Genomic DNA, 21,748 nt, shown 5'->3' on the forward strand with positions numbered 1-21,748 from the left:
ACAGCAAGAGGAAATGTGGAAAAAAGGATTTGCACTCACAAAGACGGGAGTAGCTGGCTTGTTACGGCGGTTACTACCCCAAACCAAATATCCAAATTACTACCTCCACCTTCCTCTATTCCTGATGCCTTTCAACTAGCTTGATCACTCCATTCTTATACTTCACTTTCAATGCATATCCAGCATAGTTCTCTGCTTCAACAGCAGGGGAGAAGAAAAACTGTTACTTCACACATCCAGCAGAGCTCTCTGCTTAAACGGCAGGGGAGAAGAAAAAAGGGTTCGCACTCACAAAGCGGGGAGTAGCTGGCTTGTTACGGCGGTTACTACCCCAAACCAAATGTACCTGATACTTCACTCTCGACGCATATCCAGCATGGCTCTCTGCTTCAACGGCATGGGAGAAAGACTGATACATCACGAATTTCCAGCATAGCTCTCTGCTTCAACGGCAGGGGAAAAGAAAAACTGATACTTCACGCATATCCAGCATAACTTCAATGGCAGGGGAGAAGAAAAAAGGATTCACACTCACAAAGCGGGGAGTAGCTGGCTTGTTACGGCGGTTACTACCCCAAACCAAATGTGCCTGATACTTCACTTTGGATGCATATCCAGCATAGCTCTCTGCTTCAACGGCAGGGGAGAAGAAAAAAACTGATACCTCACGCATATCCAGCATAGCTCCCTGCTTCAACGGCAGGGGAGAAGATAAACAACCAATAAGGGCTGTATAACATAATCTGGGTAAAAACAAATAAGCATGGGTGTAGCTTGCTTATTGCGGCGGTTACTACCCCTACTACCTCTAACTAATCAAGCTAGATATTTCACTTGGATGCAGCTCCATCACCGCTCTCTACATTAATGGCGGGGGTGGAAGGGAATTAGAACCAAGAGCTAAGAGAAACAGATAAGTATGAGAGAAGAAATGAGGGAAGCTTGCTGGGCAGACTGGATGGGCCATTTGGTCTTCTTCTGCCGTCATTTCTATGTTTCTATGTTCGAGAATAAGGTATAAAGGGGATTTCTAGAGCTTTGGTCAGGGCCACTCTTCCTTTATACCCCTGATGAGGTCGTGAAAAACGTGTGTCCTGTGTCTCTGTTAGCTGTGGAGGAGGAAAATCCCATTTGTAATAACTGGGCTAGCAGTATCAAAGGAAAGTATAATTTTACCTTAATGTGGATATCTTTCTGGAATGCCAGTGAGTTTCCAGAGATGGAGGAATGGTTGAAAAGAGCAGCCAGAAAGATCTTCAGTGCAAAGACAGTTTGGCATCTCTTACATACTGGAACCTCTGATAGCAGCATGCATTACCATACATTGCAAATTTTAAAAAATGTCAAGTGGTGCATCCCACATCCTTTCTGCCTCCGGCTTTTCATTTTAATTATCTTCCTCACAAAATTTCCAGTCTGCTCTTAAAAAAAAAAAAAAAAAAAAAAAAAAAGTGGCTTCAGCTTCTTTACCGGTTTTTCTTTCCCTTAGTTTGCCCGGATATGCTTTTTAACAAGATAAAATCTTGCTGCGCCAAGGCGATAAGAAGGTGCAAGGAAATAAATATCTCCTTCATTCCACATGAGTCTCAGGTAAGTTGGCATTCTTACAGGATTTGTGTCTGTACATATTTTATGTGCACTATAGTCATTGAGTTGAATAGATACAGTGGGGCAGCCTGCAGAAATCATTGCTGGGTCTCTTTCAGACTGGGTGGAGATCTGTAGGCCACTGCTGCTCCCCGCTCTGGGGTGAGAGAATCCTCAGGCTGATGTGCTGATGGTTGGCCTTATGGGCAAGGGGAGGGGATCCCCCCCAGGCCCCTGCTGCTTCTCTGGACTGCTGGGGCTTGGCCATTTTGCAGCATGGTAGTAACTGTAAAAGCCACTGCAAGCACCTTGTATCCTTTCTTTTGTGTTAAATGACATAATTTTGCCAAATAACACAATCTTTCAAAACTATAGGATGTTCTCTTTTTCAAAGACACAAATATAATATTTCCTGTTAAATTGTCTGTTCCTTGTATGTATCCGGATCAGTCCAGACTCCTGGGTTTTGCCCCCCCCCCCCCCCCCCCAGCAGATGGAGACAGAGAAGTTTTCAAAACAAAACTCCACCTTATATAGGATGGTGCCACCTACAGTCCGGCAGTATTTTTCTGTCTACAGCAGATGGTGGAGGTGCAAGGCCCTACTGGCTGTGCTCATTGGAGTTAGAGTAGTGAGTTCTGTGAGTTTTAGAGAGTTTTCGGTCTGTAAAAAAAAAAAAAAGGAGCAGTTTCTGTCCTGAGGGGACCACCCCCCCCCCCCCTGCTGGTTGTTGAGGCAGCTGCTTTACAGGGTTGAGAGCCCTCTTGTTCCAACCTAGCAGCTCTGGGTGAGACACCGGGGAGCCTGGTTCACTCCACCCTGCCGGATCCGGACCGTAGACCACTGCCGGGCAAGTCTTTAAAAAAAAAAAAAAAAGTTTTGATTTTCTTTCATTTTCTGTCAGTCACCGGTGCTGTGGCTCTCTCTTCCCTCCCTGACTCGGCGCTTGGGTGGACCGCGATTATTTTTCTATTTTTTACAGAATTTAATTTTAGCTTTCTCAGGCCCGATGCCGCGCTTGTCTGCGTGCTGCGCGTGTCTTTCTCGGGAGTGGCTGTGCTCTGCGTGTCTTCCTGGGGGGGGGATGGGATCCTCCGGGACCGCAAAAATGGTTAAAGGCAAGGCTGCTCGAGCTCCTTCAGTGTTTGCTGCACCGAGATCAGCTGAGGCAGATCTGTTCCCACTGAGCGTGGGAACGGAGGCCATTTTGGAGTCATTTAGATCAGCGACTCGTGCAGCTATGGGGGAGGGGATTCTCCCACCTCCTCTCTCTCTCTCCTCAGCCAGGGTTTCCTGGAGGGAGCGAACCTTTACAGCCTCTCTCACCTGCAACGGAGGATAGCCCCGAGGGGGCTTCTGACTCCTCCTCTTCCTTCTCCTCTGAGTTTATTTTATTTCTCCATAAGGCTTTTAAAGCCAGGAGGGAAGGGAAGCTGCAGGCTGGGGGTAAAACTTCCTCTAGTCTCTTTCTCGAAAGCGGTATAAGTCTAAGGGAGTGTCTGGGTCCTCCAAAGCTAAGCGCCCTTTGCGTACAGGGGTTCATCAGACCGATACTGATTCCACAGGTCAGGATACGGACAGAGGGAACCAAGAGCCACAGGGCAAGCCTCCGATGGGGGTGGATACAGACCCTGATCAACATCCACAGGTTCCAGCACGAGGCTCTCACATTGTGGAAGGAGATGACCCTAAGGTGAGCCGTCTGTTTAGGAGGGAGGAGTTGGCTCCGCTTATCCCTGCCATACTCGGAGAGCTAGGCATAGATGGGCCACCAGGAGTCCAGGCTAGGGGCCATGGACCCAGTGTTGTTGGGTCTGAGGGGCCTGGCTACTTCCTTTCCTTTTCATTTTTCTGCCACGGACTTGCTATATAGAAAATGGGTTACCCCGGCTCTGGGTTTGAAAGTTAGCAAGCCTATGGATAAGCTATATCCTCTTCCGGAGGAAGCAATTGATATAATGCGAGTGCCCACGGTGGACGCGGCGGTGTCTGCAGTCACCAAAAAGACCACAATACCGATTATGGGTGCTACAGCCCTGAAGGACCTGGAGAATAGAAAGTTGGAGCTGCAGCTCAAGAAAATTTTTGAAGTCTCGGCACTGGCAGTGCGGGCAGCTATGTGCAGCAATTTTGCCTTATGAGCGGGCCTTCGCTGGGTTCAGCAGTTACAAGCTAATGCTGGTCTTTCCGATGCTTGCTGTGCTTCTGCAGGTGTCTGGAAGCTTCGATCGCTTATAGTGTGGATGCACTTTATGATCTGTTACGGACTTCAGCCAGATCCATGGTGTTGGCAATCTCGGCTCATCAGCTCCTGTGGTTAAGAAGCTGGTTGGCGGATATTTCCTCCAAGGCTCAGCTGGGGTCGCTGCCTTTCAAGGGTAAATTGCTTTTTGGCAAGCACCTCGAGGATATGATTCAATCCCTGGGGGAGAACAAGGTTCACCAACTGTCAGAGGATAGGCCCAAGTCAAGGGACTCCTTTTCTTCACAGTCTCGAATCAGAGGGAATCTGAGATTTCGTCCGTCCAGAGCTCCAGCTTCTTCCTTTCGGCAAGTGTCTGGTCGTCAACAGTCCTGGTCTCAGCCCTTTCGTGGCCGACGCTTCGGCAGAAACGGGGCTACCCAGTCCGCATCTGCAGCCAAGTCTTCCCAATGAAGGGACGCTGACTGCTTCCCTTCCTTGCTTCCAGCTGTCGGGGGCAGATTGTCCCTGTTTTACGAGGAATGGGTCAAGGTGATGTCGGATGAGTGGGTCCTTTCTGTGATAAATCAAGGCTACATTTCAGATTTTGCACACCACCTTCCAGAGCGGTTTCTGGTCTCCCCATGCAGTTACGAAGAGAAACAGGCCGTACAAGATACCTTACAACGCCTTCTGCAACTCTGCGCCATCACCCCGGTTCCTCAGGCGTTTTCGCATGGAGACATTACGGTCAGTCATTGCCTCAGTAAGAAAAGGAGAGTTTCTGGCGTCACTGGACCTAACGGAAGCGTATCTTCACATAGGCATTCGGGCTGACCACCAGAAGTTTCAGAGGTTCTCGGTGATGGGTCGCCATTTTCAGTTTCAAGCTTTGCCCTTCAGTCTTGGCACTGCGCCCAAACCGTTTACCAAGGTAATGGTTGTGGTGGCAGCTCATTTGCGCAGAGAGGGGTTCCTGGTGCATCCATACTTGGATGACTGGCTAATTTGGGCAAAGTCAGAGTCGCTCGGCCAGTTGGCAATTTGCAAAGTGCTTCAACTCCTGCGATCACTGAGTTGGGTGAGCAACTTAGCCAAGAGCCGACTGGTGCCCACCCAGTCTTTGGAGTTTTTAGGAGCTCTATTCGACACTCAACAGGGGGAGAGTGTTCCATACTCGGACCGAATTGTCAAGCTACAAGAACAAGTGCGGGACTTATTGGCCAACCGTTTCCCAGAGTGCAGGATTATTTACGGGTTCTTGGCTCCATGACTTTCACCCTGGAGCTGGTGCCCTGGGCCTTTGCTCATATGCATCCTTTACAGTCAGCGTTGCTTTCATGTTGGAATCCAATCTCTGAACAGTTTAATTTACCTCTCCCTCTTATGGATATGGCGTGCTCCAGTCTCGATTGGTGGCTTATCTCGGACAACTTATCCTGAGGAGTTCCCCTGGAGGTGCCCGAATGGACAATGGTGACCACGGACGCCACCCTCTCCAGTTGGGGAGCAGTTTGCCTGAGGAAGTCGGTGCAGGGACAGTAGTCCCAGGAAGAATCTCAGTGGTCGATCAATTGTCTGGAAACCAGGGCAGTGTGGTTAGCATTGCAAGCGTTCTGCCCTCTCTTCCAGAGGAAGTCAGTCAGAATTCTTTCTGACAATGCGACCACGGTGGATTATATCAATTGCCAAGGGGGTACCAAGAGTCAGCCAGTGACCACGGAAGCCCGGCAGCTGATCAGCTGGGCGGAGAAGCATTTAGTAAGTATTGCAGCATCTCACATAGCAGGAGTCGACAACTTACAGGCGGACTTTCTCAGTCGACACCGCCTCGATCCCGGAGAATGGAAGCTCACAGATGAAGCTTCCCAGCTCATATGCAACATGTGGGGCGTACCCCGCATGGATCTCATGGCAACTTTTCAGAACGACAAGGCTCCGCGCTTCTTCAGTCGCCGCAGAGAAACAGGAGCAGAAGGGGTAGATGCCCTATTGCTGCCCTGGCCGACCGGCGTGCTGCTATACGTCATAAGAACATAAGAACATGCCATACTGGGTCAGACCAAGGGTCCATCAAGCCCAGCATCCTGTTTCCAACAGTGGCCAATCCAGGCCATAAGAACCTGGCAAGTACCCAAAATCTAAGTCTATTCCATGTTACCATTGCTAATGGCAGTGGCTATTCTCTAAGTGGACTTCTCCTCCAAGAACTTATCCAATCCTTTTTTAAACACAGCTATACTAACTGCACTAACCACATCCTCTGGCAACAAATTCCAGAGTTTAATTGTGTGTTGAGTAAAAAAGAACTTTCTCCGATTAGTTTTAAATGTGCCCCATGCTAACTTCATGGAGTGCCCCCTAGTCTTTCTATTATCCGAAAGAGTAAATAACCGATTCACATCTACCCGTTCTAGACTTCTCATGATTTTAAACACCTCTATCATATCCCCCCTCAGTCGTCTCTTCTCCAAGCTGAAAAGTCCTAACCTCTTTAGTCTTTCCTCATAGGGGAGTTGTTCCATTCTTCTTATTTTGGTAGCCCTTCTCTGTACCTTCTCCATCGCAATTATATCTTTTGAGATGCGGCGACCAGAATTGTACACAATATTCAAGGTGCGGTCTCACCATGGAGCGATACAGAGGCATTATGACATTTTCCGTTTTATTCACCATTCCCTTTCTAATAATTCCCAACATTCTGTTTGCTTTTTTGACTGCCGCAGCACACTGAACCAATGATTTCAATGTGTTATCCACTATGACACCTAGATCTCTTTCTTGGGTTGTAGCACCTAATATGGAACCCAACATTGTGTAATTATAGCATGGGTTATTTTTCCCTATATGCATCACCTTGCACTTATCCACATTAAATTTCATCTGCCATTTGGATGCCCAATTTTCCAGTCTCACAAGGTCTTCCTGCAATTTATCACAATCTGCTTGTGATTTAACTACTCTGAACAATTTTGTGTCATCTGCATATTTGATTATATCACTCGTTGTATTTCTTTCCAGATCATTTATAAATATATTGAAAAGTAAGGGTCCCAATACAGATCCCTGAGGCACTCCACTGTCCACTCCCTTCCACTGAGAAAATTGTCCATTTAATCCTACTCTCTGTTTCCTGTCTTTTAGCCATTTTTCTATCCATGAAAGGACATCGCCACCTATCCCATGACTTTTTACTTTTCCTAGAAGCCTCTCATGAGGAACTTTGTCAAACGCCTTCTGAAAATCCAAGTATACTATATCTACCGGTTCAACTTTATCCACATGTTTATTAACTCCTTCAAAAAAGTGAAGCAGATTTGTGAGGCAAGACTTGCCCTGGGTAAAGCCATGCTGACTTTGTTCCATTAAACCATGTCTTTCTATATGTTCTGTGATTTTGATGTTTAGAACACTTTCCACTATTTTTCCTGGCACTGAAGTCAGGCTAACCCGGTCTGTAGTTTCCTGGATCGTCGTCCCTCCTTGGCCGCTGATAGGTAAAGGTGCTCAGGAGAGTGGAGATACACCCAACAAAAGTCATCCTCGTAGCTCCAGAGTGGCTGAGACGGCCTTGGTTTGCGGACCTGTCAATCTGGCAGTGGCGGGTCCCCTGTGGTTGCCACTGCTCCCGGACCTTGTCTATCAAGATCCCGTGTGTTTGGAAGAGGTTGATCGCTTTTGTCTAGCAGCATGGCTTTTGAGAGGCACCGCCTGAGGAGCAAAGGGTATTCGAACGCTATGGTGGCAACACTTCTCCAGTTGCTCAAGACATCCACCAACCTCGCGTATGTGCGCGTGTGGAGAATCTTTGAATCTTGGTGCTTGGACCGAGCGATTGTTCCTACTCTGTCTTCGGTGTCGGATATTTTAGGTTTCTTACAATCCAGACTTGCCAAGGGTTTATCGTTTGGTTCCCTGAAGGTTTAGGTGGTAACTCTTGGTTGTTTGTGCGGTTCCATTCAAGGCATGGCGTTGGCTGCTCGCCCCGATGTGGCTCGTTTCCTAAAGGGGGCAAAGCATTTAGGTCCCCCGATCAGACACCCTTGTCCTTCTTGGAATCTGAACTTGGTTCTCTCAGCTCTGTGTACGGTGCCCTTTGAGCCTCTGAAAACAGCTACAATAAAGGATCTCACGTTAAAGGTGATTTTCCTTATTGCTATCACATCTGCTCGCAGGGTATCGGAGCTCGAGGCTCTATCCTGTAGGGAGCCATTTCTGAGAATTTTGGATTCTGGTGTGTCTTTGCAGACTGTTCCTTCCTTTCTTCCGAAGTGGTGTCTGCTTTTCTCTTGAATCAGTCAGTGGAGCTTCCATTGTTTCCCGTTTTGGACCGGTCAGACCCTATGTCTAAAGACTTACGGAAGCTGAATGTTCGGGCGTTGTTGTGTTATCTGGAAGTTACTAATGCATTTCGTGTGACGGATCATCTTTTTGTGCTGTGGGCTGGTCCAAAACAAGGAAATATGGCATCTAAAGCTACGATTTCACACTGGTTGAAAGAGACTATAGGCTCTGCATATTTGATGCGTGGAATAAAGGCTCATTCTACCTGTTTGCAGGCGGCTTCTTGGGTGGAGTGTCAAATGGTCTCACCGCAGGAGATCTGCAGGGCGGAGACTTGGAAGTCTTTGCATACCTTTGCCAGACCCTACAGACTGGATGTTCAGGCACCGGGTGAAGGATGCTTTGGAGAAGCAGTGCTTAGAGTGGGCCTCTCCAGATCCCATCCCAGGTAAGAAAGCTCTGGTACATCCCAGGAGTCTGGACTGATCTGGGTACGTACAGGGAAAGGAAAATTTGTTTCTTACCTGATAATTTTCGTTCCTGTAGTACCACGGATCAGTCCAGAGTCCCCACCCCGGGAACGCATGGAAGTAAGGGAGAGTCCGCTCAGTTATTGATTGTTTTCAGATCTGCAGAAATTGGATTGATCGTCCTCAAGTGGTTCTACAGGTTCAGTTCCTAGGAGGGTTAAGTGAACCGGTTATTTCTTTTTCTTGTTGAAGGGTTATTGTACATAGTTATGGTGGTTTTTTGAGAGCCATTCTGCTTTGACATTGTGTAATACTGCCGGACTGTAGGTGGCACCATCCTATATAAGGTGGAGTTTTGTTTTGAAAACTTCTGTCTCCATCTGCTAGAGGGGGGGCAAAACCCAGAAGTCTGGACTGATCCGTGGTACTACAGGAACGAAAATTATCAGATAAGAAACTAATTTTCCTTTAGATTAACCAGTTCCCTTTGTCACTGGGTACATTTTATTTTTCAGAATAGTAATGTTGTACAACTTGAAGTTATACATATCGCATCGGCACAGACCATGTGTATTTTTTCTTTTGTTATGAAATTGCTTTCAAAATGCTAAGTATCTCCCAGTATAAACAGAGTTGTTCCCTATTATAAGCAAATAGAGGATAGTGGTATCTAACTTTTATTTTCAGTTTAATCTATTTTTAAGAAATCAAATTCTGTATTTTACAAAAAACATTCAGGTTATTGATTTTCACCCTAAATGTGTAACCCTCAACCAGCACACATTGTTTGATTTTTGGTCCCACATGACTATTCCTTGCTCCCTTTGTCTCCCTGCTTACCCAGGGCCAAATTAGCTAGCTGTACACTCCTGTATGTTCCCTTCCCCTGTTTGCACAGAAGAAGACTGATCAGTACTTTACATTTCTGCCCACCAAAATAAACCTTGATATCTGCCCTGAAAAAAGAGTCATTTATTTTCTCCCATTTTTGTTGTAATAAGCACTGATAACTTTCTGGGGAAAAAACCAGCCTTTCGTGTGTTCTGACTTTGTGCTGAAGACTTTGTGCTTACCTTCCAAGTCTTTTTAATACAGTTTTGAAAATTCCATTCTGCTGTAATTTTAATGGCAAAGTCTCGGTAGACAAATTGAAGCTCCTTCACAATTCTGTGTGAACTCCTCATGCAGAAATCCCGTATCAAAACTCTTGCGGACTGAATGGAGCTGAAGTGCCCTGCTACTAATGGAGCCTGTCCTGTTACATTTAGACAGGGCTGAGCAAAATCCAAAAACAAGATTTGGAAAGATTAACAGCCAATTTTTTTTTTTTCTTCAAAATCTTGATTACGATTTTCTCTGCATTTGAGTTAGTTGATACTGCATAGGCTATATAATATGGAAAGTCCAATTAAAAAAAAAAAGCCTGAGATGACCAGACTGATTTTCTTTTGGCTCCTAAGCTAGTATCTAAGCCCTTCTCTGAAGCGTTGGAGTTCCCTTTAACCATTATGTCATTTAATCTTTTTTCTCTTCAAATAACTGTAGCCTTTGTCTGATTTTTTTTTTTGATTTTTTTTTTTTTTTAGGTATTTACTCTTCATGTACCAGATGTTTTCCACAGCTGTTACAGTCCAGATGTGGAAATTGAAACTGTGCTGGACATAGCGGCACAGCAAATTGTGACATTATGTGGCAGTCTGGAGGAAAATCCAGGAGTAAGATATAAAAGGTAGGAGTAAGAAAGAAATGTTTGTATAACGTTGTTTCTGATGATGATCTCGGTCACTTGCTCTGCCTCTGGTCCACTCAGGAGGGAAGGTTACCTTAAAAGGTTTTCCCCACTCTGTGTCCCTTGAGCAGTCACATCGTACTGTGATCGTCTGCAGTGCTTTTACTTCAGAAACATAAGTTGTAAATAAAGGCACCAGCCTACTAACTCGATTTGAGTAGTAATCTCAAATTCTGGTAAACTGCTGTGGTTTGTGATAGTTTCTGCCTTCCATAATGTGCTCTTGTTGTTTCCTGTTCGGTTCTGGCATTATGTGGCAGTGGCATTTGTAACTTCAGTAGCAGCATGTGAAGCCCAGTTGCCTGAAGTAACCAGCAAAGCATATATCGGGCCTGGAACTTTCTAAGTGAAATAAAGAAAAGCCTTCAGTGCTGTTCTTCTGGCAAGTTGCATCTAACTTGGTAGTCTAGTCCATGCATTTATTTTTTATAAGTAAAATTAGACTGGAGACTGAAAGCTGCCTGCAGAAAAAGCAGGCGCAAGTGGTCACATGGAATTTCTACCCATGGCAAGTTTCAAAGTGAGGCTACGCATGGACAGAGCCTGCCAGAAAAAGTATGGTGCAGTCTTTGTCCTGGCGCAGATAGTGTGAAATAAGTTATATAGGAGATATTATTGCATTTTTGTCATAAGGTCTGCATCTTAAAAATGGAACTGTTTCGTGCTATTTCCATATTATAGAACTGTGCAAACATTTTCCTTCTTTTTAGGACAAATAGTTGTGGATGTAAACATATGTTGGGTTATTTCTGTTTCAGGCAGCCATTAGATAATGCTAATGCACTCGCAAATCTGGTGGAAGAGAAACTTGTACATTACTATAAAACAGATGAAGAAGGAAAAGTTAAGGTGATATAAATGCAAATGTTTTTTATGCTTTTGTTCTTTAGTAAAGAATTGGGGATTCACATAGTCAGTTTGGTGGCATTTTTCTCTGACTTTATTTGGTCCAAAACTTGTTCAATAAGTGTGGGTTTTTTTGTGTTTTGTTTTTGTTTGTTTGTTTTGTTTTTTTTTGTTTTGTTTTTTTAAAATCATTTAAATTTTTTTTCTTAACATTCATCGTACAGCAAATACGTTTTTAAATCAATCAAATTGCCAATAATTCATGGATGTGTAGTATCTAGAAATAAAATTTGTAAGAGAAACAAATATATCTATTTTAAGGAAGTTACTGCGTCACGTTATTTACTTTGATTCCTCCCCACCGATACTGGTTTCCACTCAAGGTAAATTACAGATGTACCAAAGGATATTTCCATTTTTGTGTTTATGGGAAAATTCTTTGTATATCTGGCCCTTAGATTGTAAATCCTATGGGACAAGAACTCATTGTACCTGTATGTACTTTATAACCATCTAAGATAATGTTGATAATGAATCTTTCCAGAGTCTAGTTTAATTTTTATTATTTTATTTAAAACTTTCTTAGAGTTAAGGTTTCCATTGATTTGCTTTTTTAGGGTAAAACCCAGTCCCAGCTGTTAATAGTGGATCGTGGATTTGACCCTGTTACTACAGTACTGCATGAGCTCACCTTCCAGGCAATGGCATATGATCTGCTACCAATTGAAAAAGACGTTTACAGGTAAAAGGTTATTAGTTTTGTGTGTTCGTGGATTTATTATGAAAGGTTAATGCTTCTTTGACAGTTGTATCAGTAATATATTCTATGCTTGGGATCTGTTTGTCTTAGCATGCCTAGATTATTGTGGCTTTTTCTGTGGGTCGTTCTGAATAATGCAGCTCGCATTATTTCTGGCTAAGGAGTCTAAAAATAGATTACTCCAATACAGAACAGTTTCATTGGCTACCAATTGCCTGAGAAGCCAAATTTAAAATTTTAAGCTACTGAAGGGCAAGGCTCCAACTTTTATCTTAAGGATTGTATCTTCCCTTATCAACCCTCACAAGCACTGAGATCAGCCAGTGTGGGGCATCTGAGCCTATCCGAGGTGAGCAAGATGAAGCTTTCTCATGGAAACAGAGACCATGATGGCACATAAAGAGCATCAGGACCATTCAGTCTGCCTCTCCATATCTTCTTGCTGCATTTATAGCCCCTTCCTGTCTTTCGGAGATCCTTTCTTCTTGACAGTGTTTTGTTGAATTCTGATACTATCTTCACCACCACCACCTCCACGCAGAGGCTGTTCCTGCATCCTTCACTCTTTCTGTAAATAAATATTTTTGTGAATTACTCCCGAGTCTGCCCCTTTTCATCCTTCTCCCATTTCTCTTTGTTCCAGAGCCTCTTTTCTGCTGAGAGGCCCGCTTCATGTGCATTTATTCCTTGGAGGTATTTTAAAGGGTTTTGTCATATCCTCCCATTCCCTCCTTTCCTCCACGATACACAAGCTTAGATCTATGTCTGCTCCCATATGATGAAGACTATTTTAATAACTGCCCAGTGGGCTAACTCTATTTGGTTGAATTGTATGCCATACTCTAAATTATGTCTCACTAGATATTGCCTACTGTGTTTTTTACTGGCTATTCCTCTCCCTGTGCCCCCAAGCATCCTTCTGGCTTTTGCTATCATCTTATCTACCTCTTGTTTAGTGCACAGTAGAAATTAAGCCCCCCCCCCCCCCCCCAATACCATACTGATTCCTTGGGTGACACTTTTTTTTTTATTTTTAAAACATTGAATCTTAACTGCAAGACTTTAGACCATTCCTCAAGCTTCACTAGATCTCTCCTCGTGTTTTCCACAACTTCCTGGTTGTCTGCCCTGTTTCAGATTTTAGTATCTGAAAAAGCAAACCTTTCCTGATATTGCTAACAAATTTTGAACAGGACTGGACCCCAATCCCTGTGGCACACCACTGGTCATGAACCCTGTTTGCCACTACCCTTTGTCGCCTTCCACTCAAGCTGTCTGTAACCCAGACACTCACTTTAGCGCCCTTACCTAGGGCACTCAGTGTGTTTATAAGTCACCTGTGCAAAATTATATCAAAGATCTTGTTGAAATCCAAGTACACTACGTTTTTGCTCTCTCCCCTGATCTGACTCTGGTCAACCAGTCAAAGCAATTGATTAGATTCATCTGACAAGACCTACCTCTCAAACATGGAAATACACCTTTTTTATATGGGGGTCTGTTCCTTGTGGAGTATGTTGCCAGCAGACGTTAGGCTGAAAAATTGTCTAAAATTCAGAAAGCTTTCAAGGCGTGCCATATTGTCCCAGGCTTTTACCTTATTACTGATTTTATATATTTATGAGTCAGAGCTTTGGGATTTGTTTTCTGCTCCTTCTTTTTTATTGATCCTGGGGGTGGCTCCCACTGATACAGAATAATGGAATTGAGGTTTTTTTTAGATTTGGTATTGTATTTTATTGATTATTAGTATATTGTTCATTTGTGCTTTCATGTTTTAATTATTTTACTATGCTGTTATGATATATGGATTGATTCTCTGCTCTGAGCAGGATTTTTCCCTGAAATAACAGAATATAAACTTTTATAAATAAATTGTTGAAGGTATTTTCTTTCCATCCTCACATGACACTACACTGTAACATGTCAGAAAAATAGAGGGGGATATAGTAAGGTACTATGAAATCAAAATGACAAGATCTGGATTTAGAGGAATCTAAAACTTGACTGGATTTAATAATGGATTTTATTGGGAGCTTCTTGTCTTTCCAGCAACAGTGTTACTTTTTCTTCCTATTAATGATCATACCTGTTTTATCGCTTTACCCTCTGATTTCACAGAGAAAATCATCTGCTTGCTCTAGAGCAGATAAAAAGTAGACAGTATGCTAGAGTGGCAGCAGAGTAATTCTTAAGCAGCACAGGCCATGCTGTTATTTATGTCTTTACCCGTGGCCAACTCACCATTTCATAAAATGTTCAAGTCCTGCACCCAACTCAGGATCATTCCACCCACAATAGTGCCAGAAATGACATCTGAAGAAGGGGGCCTATATGGTCTCAGAAACTTGTGTATAGAATCTTTAGATATCTCTTATCAGACCAACATAAGAGTTATCACAACTTGCAAAGAATCTGGTGCACTAGTGTGAGAGTGTTCAATCCACAGATGGTGATTGTCCACTCTTGCAAAAAATTAAGTAATCTTTCTTGGGAACAGACTTTGAGCCTATCAAGGATTAGTTGTGTTTTTCAAAGGCTTGACAAGTGAGCCCACAGAGAAGAAAGAGAGACAGACTCTGCAAGCACAGATGATTGATTGCAGGCGATTTTACCCAAAGACCTTGCAAGAATGCCATCTGTGATAGTGATAGGAAAATGGCATTTTGTTCTAGGACTACATGGCATGGAATCCTGAATTTTAAATTGTAATTATGGGCAGCAAATAAAGATTTACTTTGTGCCTACTTGCACAGACTTAAATGGACCAGGTATGAGAAAATGGGTGTTTGAAAAAAAAAAATCCACTTTCTTTTTGTGGCTCTTGTGTACAAGGCAAACACATTGGTTTGAGAATGGGTTCCTGATTTCATCTGTAGTACAAAAGTGGCACTGCTGGTGGACAATTGCAATGGAATCAACAACTACCCAGGTAGTAAACTTTCACATAGTTAATACAGGGTGAAAAAGACTGACATTTTTCATGCTTCTGCTGCCGTACACCTGGAAAAGTTTAACAGTTATATCAATACGGATGACACTGTGGTGCTTCGAAGAAGTAACTGAAGTGGCAAGTACTGGTTCTATTTTCAGTACAGACCAGGAGGAAATGGATCATGACTAGGACAAAGAAGGCTTCATCCTTTGTCTATCAACAACATAAGTGTACGGTTATTTGAAAATCTTGGAGGCCTTTGAAGACATCAGTGTCTTCAGACAGCATTTAAAATGGGAGTCGGAGGTTCTGAGCTGCTTCAAAAATATTATTTGGAGTTGCAAATGAAAGTAATTGACTTTTTATTGAAAAAATAGAGACTTTAAAAAATGTTATATATTGAATTAGCAAAAAGGTTTCAAAACCTAATTGCCATTTTGTCTGACTCATTTTCTTTCACATTTTAGATTGCATCCCATTCAGAAACTTCCTCAACCCTGTTCATTGCCATTTATTGATAAGGTACTGTTTGAAGCTCAGTCACCATGGGCCTTCATTCAGAGCCACCACCCCCTTCCTCTAGAACCCAACAAGTATAGTGACAGTCCTTGGTAGGAGTGCCACATCGTGTGTTCTTTCAAATTCCAGCATTTCTCCATTCACAGCAAAAAACATTACTGTTCAGGGTTAAACAAAAGCATTGGTGTATACAAATGCTGCTGCTTCTCATTTCTGTTTTATTCTCTTGGCAAGTTATTTCTTTATTAATTACCCATCTTGATATTGTATCTTGCAATCTGTAGGTATCAGACCGATGAATCAAACAAGAAGGAGAAAGAAGCACATTTGGATGAGAGTGATGAACTCTGGGTGAAAATTCGACACAAGCATATTGCATATGTGCTGGAGTAGGTGAATAAGTTTAACTTTACTGTAATATTTTGGTTTTATCAGTTAAATTAAGGGTCTTTTTTTTTTTTTTTTTATTTACCAGAGAAATCCCACGACTTGTGAAAGAGATTTCTTCAAGCAAAAAAGAAACAGAAGCGAAAGTAGGAAATCCGGTTTTATATTGCTTTACACTAAATATTAGAAAGTAAAATGTAAAGGTAAAGTTAAAATGCTAGTCTTTGAGTTAAGAATTTGATATTTTATTTTATATATTTATTTAGAGGTTTTTATATACCGACGAACATTGGGAACATCTCATCGGTTCACAATGAACGATATGTAGCAAAAAGAGCTTTACAGTGTGAAACAGAGCAATATGCATAAAATTAAGTAACAAAGATATAATACATCATAAAGTTAGGCTAAATGCAAACAGAAAGCTGAATAATTTATAGATTATATGGCATAAAAATATAACTTTGTACAAGTTGTATGTTATAAGAGTCAGAGAGGCGGCAGAGGATTGAGGGAGGTGTGCTGTTTGAAGAGGCAGGTTTTCAGGTTTTGTTTAAAGATAACTGTATGTGTTCTTGGATGTTTGACTTTGGATATGAATGATGCATCCTTGTAGCTGTTTGGAAATGGTTTGTTCTCTTGAAGTCTGTTTCCGGTACCTGTCTTGCCTGTTACTGTTTCTGTAGCAGGACGCCATGATGTTCTACACCCAAAGAGTTAAGTGAAAGATGGTGAGTGCAGAGCAGCTTGCTTTGAAAACTAACACTGAAGTGATATTCCGATATTTTCACAGTTATCACTAAGCAGTCTGTCCCAGCTGATGAAAAAGATGCCTCATTTTCGCAAACAGCTCAGCACGGTAATCGATGCCCAGTTCTAGCATTACATTTTGCCTGAAGTCTGTTTTTCATTAGGTTGCTTAGTGCTGAATTGCTGAATGAATATTAAATAGTAGCAGAAAAAATTGGCCATTTTATTTTACAGCTTTCTTATACTTTCTTATATAATTAATGCCCGTTATTAGTGTCATATTTGATTGCTTGTTTTGGTATGTAAAACCTTGCAGTAGAGAGAAATTTACAAAAAAATTGCATTGACTACTTTGTGAGCTCAAAATTACATTTTTTTTTTTTTTTTTTAAAGGAGACACTTGCTTGTGATTTGCCTCCCTTACCGCAAACATACAAATTTGAAGCACTGCTACTTTTAAGATTGTTCTCTAGTGGTATAGCAGTAGCTAATTGTTGAATTATACTGCAACATATGTGTTGGGTCGTAGTAAAACAGGGCAGCTTTTGGCATGAAACTTCTGTAATAGTACCAGCAAGAAGTAAGAGAGGTGTGCAGACTAAGAGGAGGTAAAAGCCATAAGTCAGAATACATGAGATCCTCTTCAGCAAAGGGACCGGAAACTCGCGTGCTTTGTTATAAAGAGGATTTGTTTATAATACCAAAATTACTTGTGGAGATCGTTTTGGGGATAAGGCTGCTGTTGATAACTACTATCACTTGTTCTAAAGGGGTTTGGAATAAAGAGTATTCCTTTTTATCAGAGCACCTAAACATTGTCATTTTAGGGCCAGACATCCCTCCTATACTGGCCTGGAATGAAGAGCTTTGCATCTCTTTATCCCTAATTTGAGGCACAAATGGGAATTGCCTCTCCCCAAAAATCTGAAGTATCTAAAAGCCAGAAGAATGAGTCACTGGGACCTACCCGCAGTGATTTTAATTTTATTCACTCTTAATGCCTTGAATGTGATGTAATTTTGTAAAATACTCATTTTATAATTTCATTACTGTTTTTGCAGCAAACGCTCCACTTGAACATTGCTGAAAATTGTATGAAGAAATTCCAGAATCATGTAGAAAAGCTTTGTAAAAGTGAGCAGGTATGCAGATGTTCTAGTAGGAAGTGATTGTTTCATTATTAAGGTGCTCATTTTTCTTTGTCTGCCTCAAAAGCTAGAAGGCTGGGATTGGCTTTCTGGTAGGTAGTGCTCGTTCATTATTCCATTTTTATCCCATTATTTACACACCTTATTCTCATCTCGTCTTTTGATGCGTACCTGTGAAGGAATTGACCTAATAAGCCTTTTGGTGCTTCAGTTTGCCAAATGAAAGATTAGGGTTGTTAACTGAATTTTGATTTTTCTTGTTTAAGAATATCATCTAATTCATTTGTAACAGATCTCAAATTTAGTAGTGGCAAATGACTGAATGCCAATTTAAATTGAACTGTTGCCATGTAATATTCCTAGGGGAGAACTGTTATGTCATATTTATTTATTTTTGCTCTGGTCCTGTGGATTTATGTAGCAAATGTCCACTTTTATTCCTTTATTTTTTCTTGAGCCCTGCAGCTGTTTTACTGATAGAAGTGTTGTATTTTATTATTACTTTTGACATAGGATTTAGCTCTTGGAACTGATGTCGAGGGGCAGAAGATTAAAGACTCAATGAGAGTTCTTCTTCCGGTTTTACTCAATAAAACTTTTGACCATTATGATAAGATACGAGCTATCCTGCTTTACATATTTGGTATGAATGGTAAGGAAATATTACATCTTTCAATGTTCTTTTATAGTGCTGATTCTGACAGTGTTGTATACTTGTAACCTGTACTGGTATAAGAAGACAGATTTTAGAGAATATATTAAGTAGGCGCTGCAGAGAATTATAGTTAATGTGATTTGATAAATGACCCTATTAGTTAAGGCTTGTGATAAATTGCAGGAAGACCTTGTGAGACTGGAAAATTGGGCATCCAAATGGCAGATGAAATTTAATGTGAATAAGTGCAAGGTGATGCATATAGGGAAAAATAACCCATGCTATAATTACACAATGTTGGGTTCCATATTAGGTGCTACAACCCAAGAAAGAGATCTAGGTGTCATACTGGATAACACATTGAAATCGTCGGTTCAGTGTGCTGCGGCAGTCAAAAAAGCAAACAGAATGTTGGGAATTATTAGAAAGGGAATGGTGAATAAAACAGAAAATGTCATAATGCCTCTGTATCGCTCCATGGTGAGACCGCACCTTGAATACTGTGTACAATTCTGGTCGCCACATCTCAAAAAAGATATAATTGCGATGGAGAAGGTACAGAAAAGGGCTACCACAATGATAAGGGGAATGGAACAGCTCCCCTATGAGGAAAGACTAAAGAGGTTAGGACTTTTCAGCTTGGAGAAGAAACGGCTGAGGGGGGATATGATAGAGGTGTTTAAAATCATGAGAGGTCTAGAACGGGTAGATGTGAATCGGTTATTTACTCTTTCGGATAATAGAAAGACTAGGGGGCACTCCATGAAGTTAGCATGGGGCACATTTAAAACTAATCGGAGAAAGTTCTTTTTTACTCAACGCACAATTAAACTCTGGAATTTGTTGCCAGAGAATGTGGTTAGTGCAGTTAGTGTAGCTGGGTTCAAAAAAGGATTGGATAAGTTCTTGGAGGAGAAGTCCATTACCTGCTATTAAGTTCACTTAGAGAATAGCCACTGCCATTAGCAATGGTAACATGGAATAGACTTAGTTTTTGGGTACTTGCCAGGTTCTTGTGGCCTGGATTGGCCACTGTTGTAACAGGATGCTGGGCTTGATGGACCCTTGGTCTGACCCAGTATGGCATTTTCTTATGTTCTTAAGGCGTTTTTGCATTTGAAATCCGCCTTAACACATGGTGCTATGCAAATTTTTAAAAGGGGAGGGATTGGGGAGAAGTCTGATGCAGGATTTCCAAAAAAGTGGGCTGGCTTTGCTTTGTACAATGTTCTCTCACCCTAGCTTGATATTACCTAGGTAAAGAGTCCATTAAGCTAGGGTGAGAGAACATTGTACAAATGTCATCGCTATGTGAATTTCCTCACTCCGAAGGACATCAAATCTTCACAAGAGTGTATTGTTCTGTTTGTGCATCTCACTCTGCATGTAAAAGTGGCCCGCTACCCTTACACTACTACCTAAACCTCACCTCGAGTTACTAGGTGTGGGCCTCCTATAGAGAGATAAATAGCTAACTACTACAAGGACCTTGTAGATAGTCAGTCTCTCTCTCCCTTTCCCTCCCAGTGGTGAAATGAGCATTGCAAAAAGTTAATGAGCTTTGCGGTAATATCTATACGAAGCGCTAACATAGCGCACATTGCAATAATTAGGAAATTACCATAAAACACGCCCCTTTTTCTACCACATATGATATTTATAGCAATTTGATAAATCTAGGCCTAAGTGCGTCCTGCGCAACCCTTCTAGATATCTGGAATTCATATTGACCTTTCTGCTCCCTGTTACCAGTCCTTTGAGCCTCTGAAACGCATCATGAGACTGTACCCTGTCCAAGACAAATTCTTCTGTTATAAATTTTTTTTGGCTTTAAGTCTGCAGAATTCTTGAGCTGCATAAATAGTCAAGTAGTTAGAAATATTTGTTGTGGCATTTTTATTATGGTGCAAAAAAGATGTTCAAGGTGACTCAGAGGATAATTGATTTTGTGCGCATATTTTGAACACCTATGACTTTTGCTGACTACAGGCCTTTACCAAGATTTTTGCTTCTATTAATGTCTAGCCTTTGCAGACTAAAATTAGATGGCAATTTTAAACTCCCGTGGGGAGGACCTTTTGAAAATTTGGGGCTCGTGGAGACTATGTGAACTTGCAATAGGTACAAAGTAAGCACATGAATTTCCAAAATGAAATCCCCATGAGTGCTTAACCTCCCTGAGTGCCACCACCTTTTACCATGGTGAAAAATACTTTTTTGGCTGCCGTGGGTATGGCAATTTTCAGCTGAGGGAATTTACCTGGGTAACTATTCCCTGTGATCAAGACTTGTAAGTAGGAGCTCAGCTACACTTAGGTGTTTAGATATAAATTCTTGTGCCCAGGTTTTTAAATCATTCATTTGGAAATGGGAAGTAAGACCCCACTCTTTATAAATAAATAAATACATAAAATAAGAAAAAATTCAAGACAATATTTTCACCTACATTTTGGAAATTATTGGAAATAAAGTCTCCATATTAAGGTTGATTGGAAATCTGCCTGAAATATGGAATTCTGTCTTCATACAAGGATTTTGTTTTCTTTTTACAATAACAGGAACTACGCAAGAAAATCTGGATAAACTAATCCAGCATGCACAGATAGTGGCAGATAGTGATATGATACGAAACTGGAAGTACCTCGGTGTGCCTATTCTCTCATCAGTAAGAAATAATAAATCTGATAAAACACTCGCTTGCTTCCACCTTGCTTTGAATAATTCTGCATGCCCTAGACATAATCGTAAAGTTAGCTGGCTAGTATATTTTAGAAGTTGTTTTTTTATCCTCTGAAATAGCTCTTGTATGGCATCAAGTTTTTAAATTTGCTTTCTTTGGCGCAGATGATATTTCCCCTTAAATCTTTTTTTTTTTTTTTTTTAATATAGTCTCATAAAATGCACTGAGCGGACTAATTTATACAGTATAATTTCTGAGTACCGTGCCAGTAAATGATATGAGCGATGTTTGAGCTACAATGGAATTTCTTTATAGCCGTGTAGCGCTTGCTAAATTACAAACCATCTGCAAACTGTAATTTTTTAGGCACTTCATTGTCTTCTGAGTAATTTAAGTTCATTGCAGCAGAAGTGTCTTTAGCTGGACTCCAGTCAGGGAAGATAGCTTACAGATGTAAATACACTCTATAAAAACTGAATGTCTGGAATGTTTGATCCATGCTGCATTCATTAATAGTACATATGTGCACTGGGTTTTATTTTGTGACAGGATACACGCATGCTTCCTACAACTTTGAACATGTGTGATGAGGCACCAGGCCATGTTGACAGGTTACCTGTTCAGAATAAACCTCACCCTAATTAAGTAGATAGTATTAAAAAAAAACCTAGTGTCACACAGAGAAGCTGATAAAGGGAGGCGTTCTCTGAAATGTTAGGCCATGGTTTAGTATATGGGGGAATATCTCAAATCTGC

General features: G+C 41.7%; 1 protein-coding gene across 3 annotated transcripts in view; it reads left to right on the plus strand.

The window, feature by feature from the left end:
- STXBP3 (syntaxin binding protein 3) overlaps window positions 1-21,748 on the plus strand; it is a 69,377-nt gene that overhangs the window by 33,056 nt on the left and 14,573 nt on the right. For all 3 annotated transcript variants that reach the window (XM_029618082.1, XM_029618084.1, XM_029618085.1), the window contains exons 6-15: window positions 1,490-1,590; window positions 10,110-10,252; window positions 11,071-11,161; window positions 11,776-11,900; window positions 15,657-15,761; window positions 15,848-15,905; window positions 16,553-16,618; window positions 17,571-17,651; window positions 18,171-18,309; window positions 20,871-20,977. In XM_029618082.1, the coding sequence (XP_029473942.1) occupies window positions 1,490-1,590; window positions 10,110-10,252; window positions 11,071-11,161; window positions 11,776-11,900; window positions 15,657-15,761; window positions 15,848-15,905; window positions 16,553-16,618; window positions 17,571-17,651; window positions 18,171-18,309; window positions 20,871-20,977 (1,016 nt within the window). The remainder of the gene's footprint in view (window positions 1-1,489; window positions 1,591-10,109; window positions 10,253-11,070; window positions 11,162-11,775; window positions 11,901-15,656; window positions 15,762-15,847; window positions 15,906-16,552; window positions 16,619-17,570; window positions 17,652-18,170; window positions 18,310-20,870; window positions 20,978-21,748) is intronic.

The sequence above is a fragment of the Rhinatrema bivittatum genome, chromosome 10 (assembly GCF_901001135.1).
Source record: "Rhinatrema bivittatum chromosome 10, aRhiBiv1.1, whole genome shotgun sequence".
In the NCBI taxonomy this organism is placed as follows: domain Eukaryota; kingdom Metazoa; phylum Chordata; class Amphibia; order Gymnophiona; family Rhinatrematidae; genus Rhinatrema; species Rhinatrema bivittatum.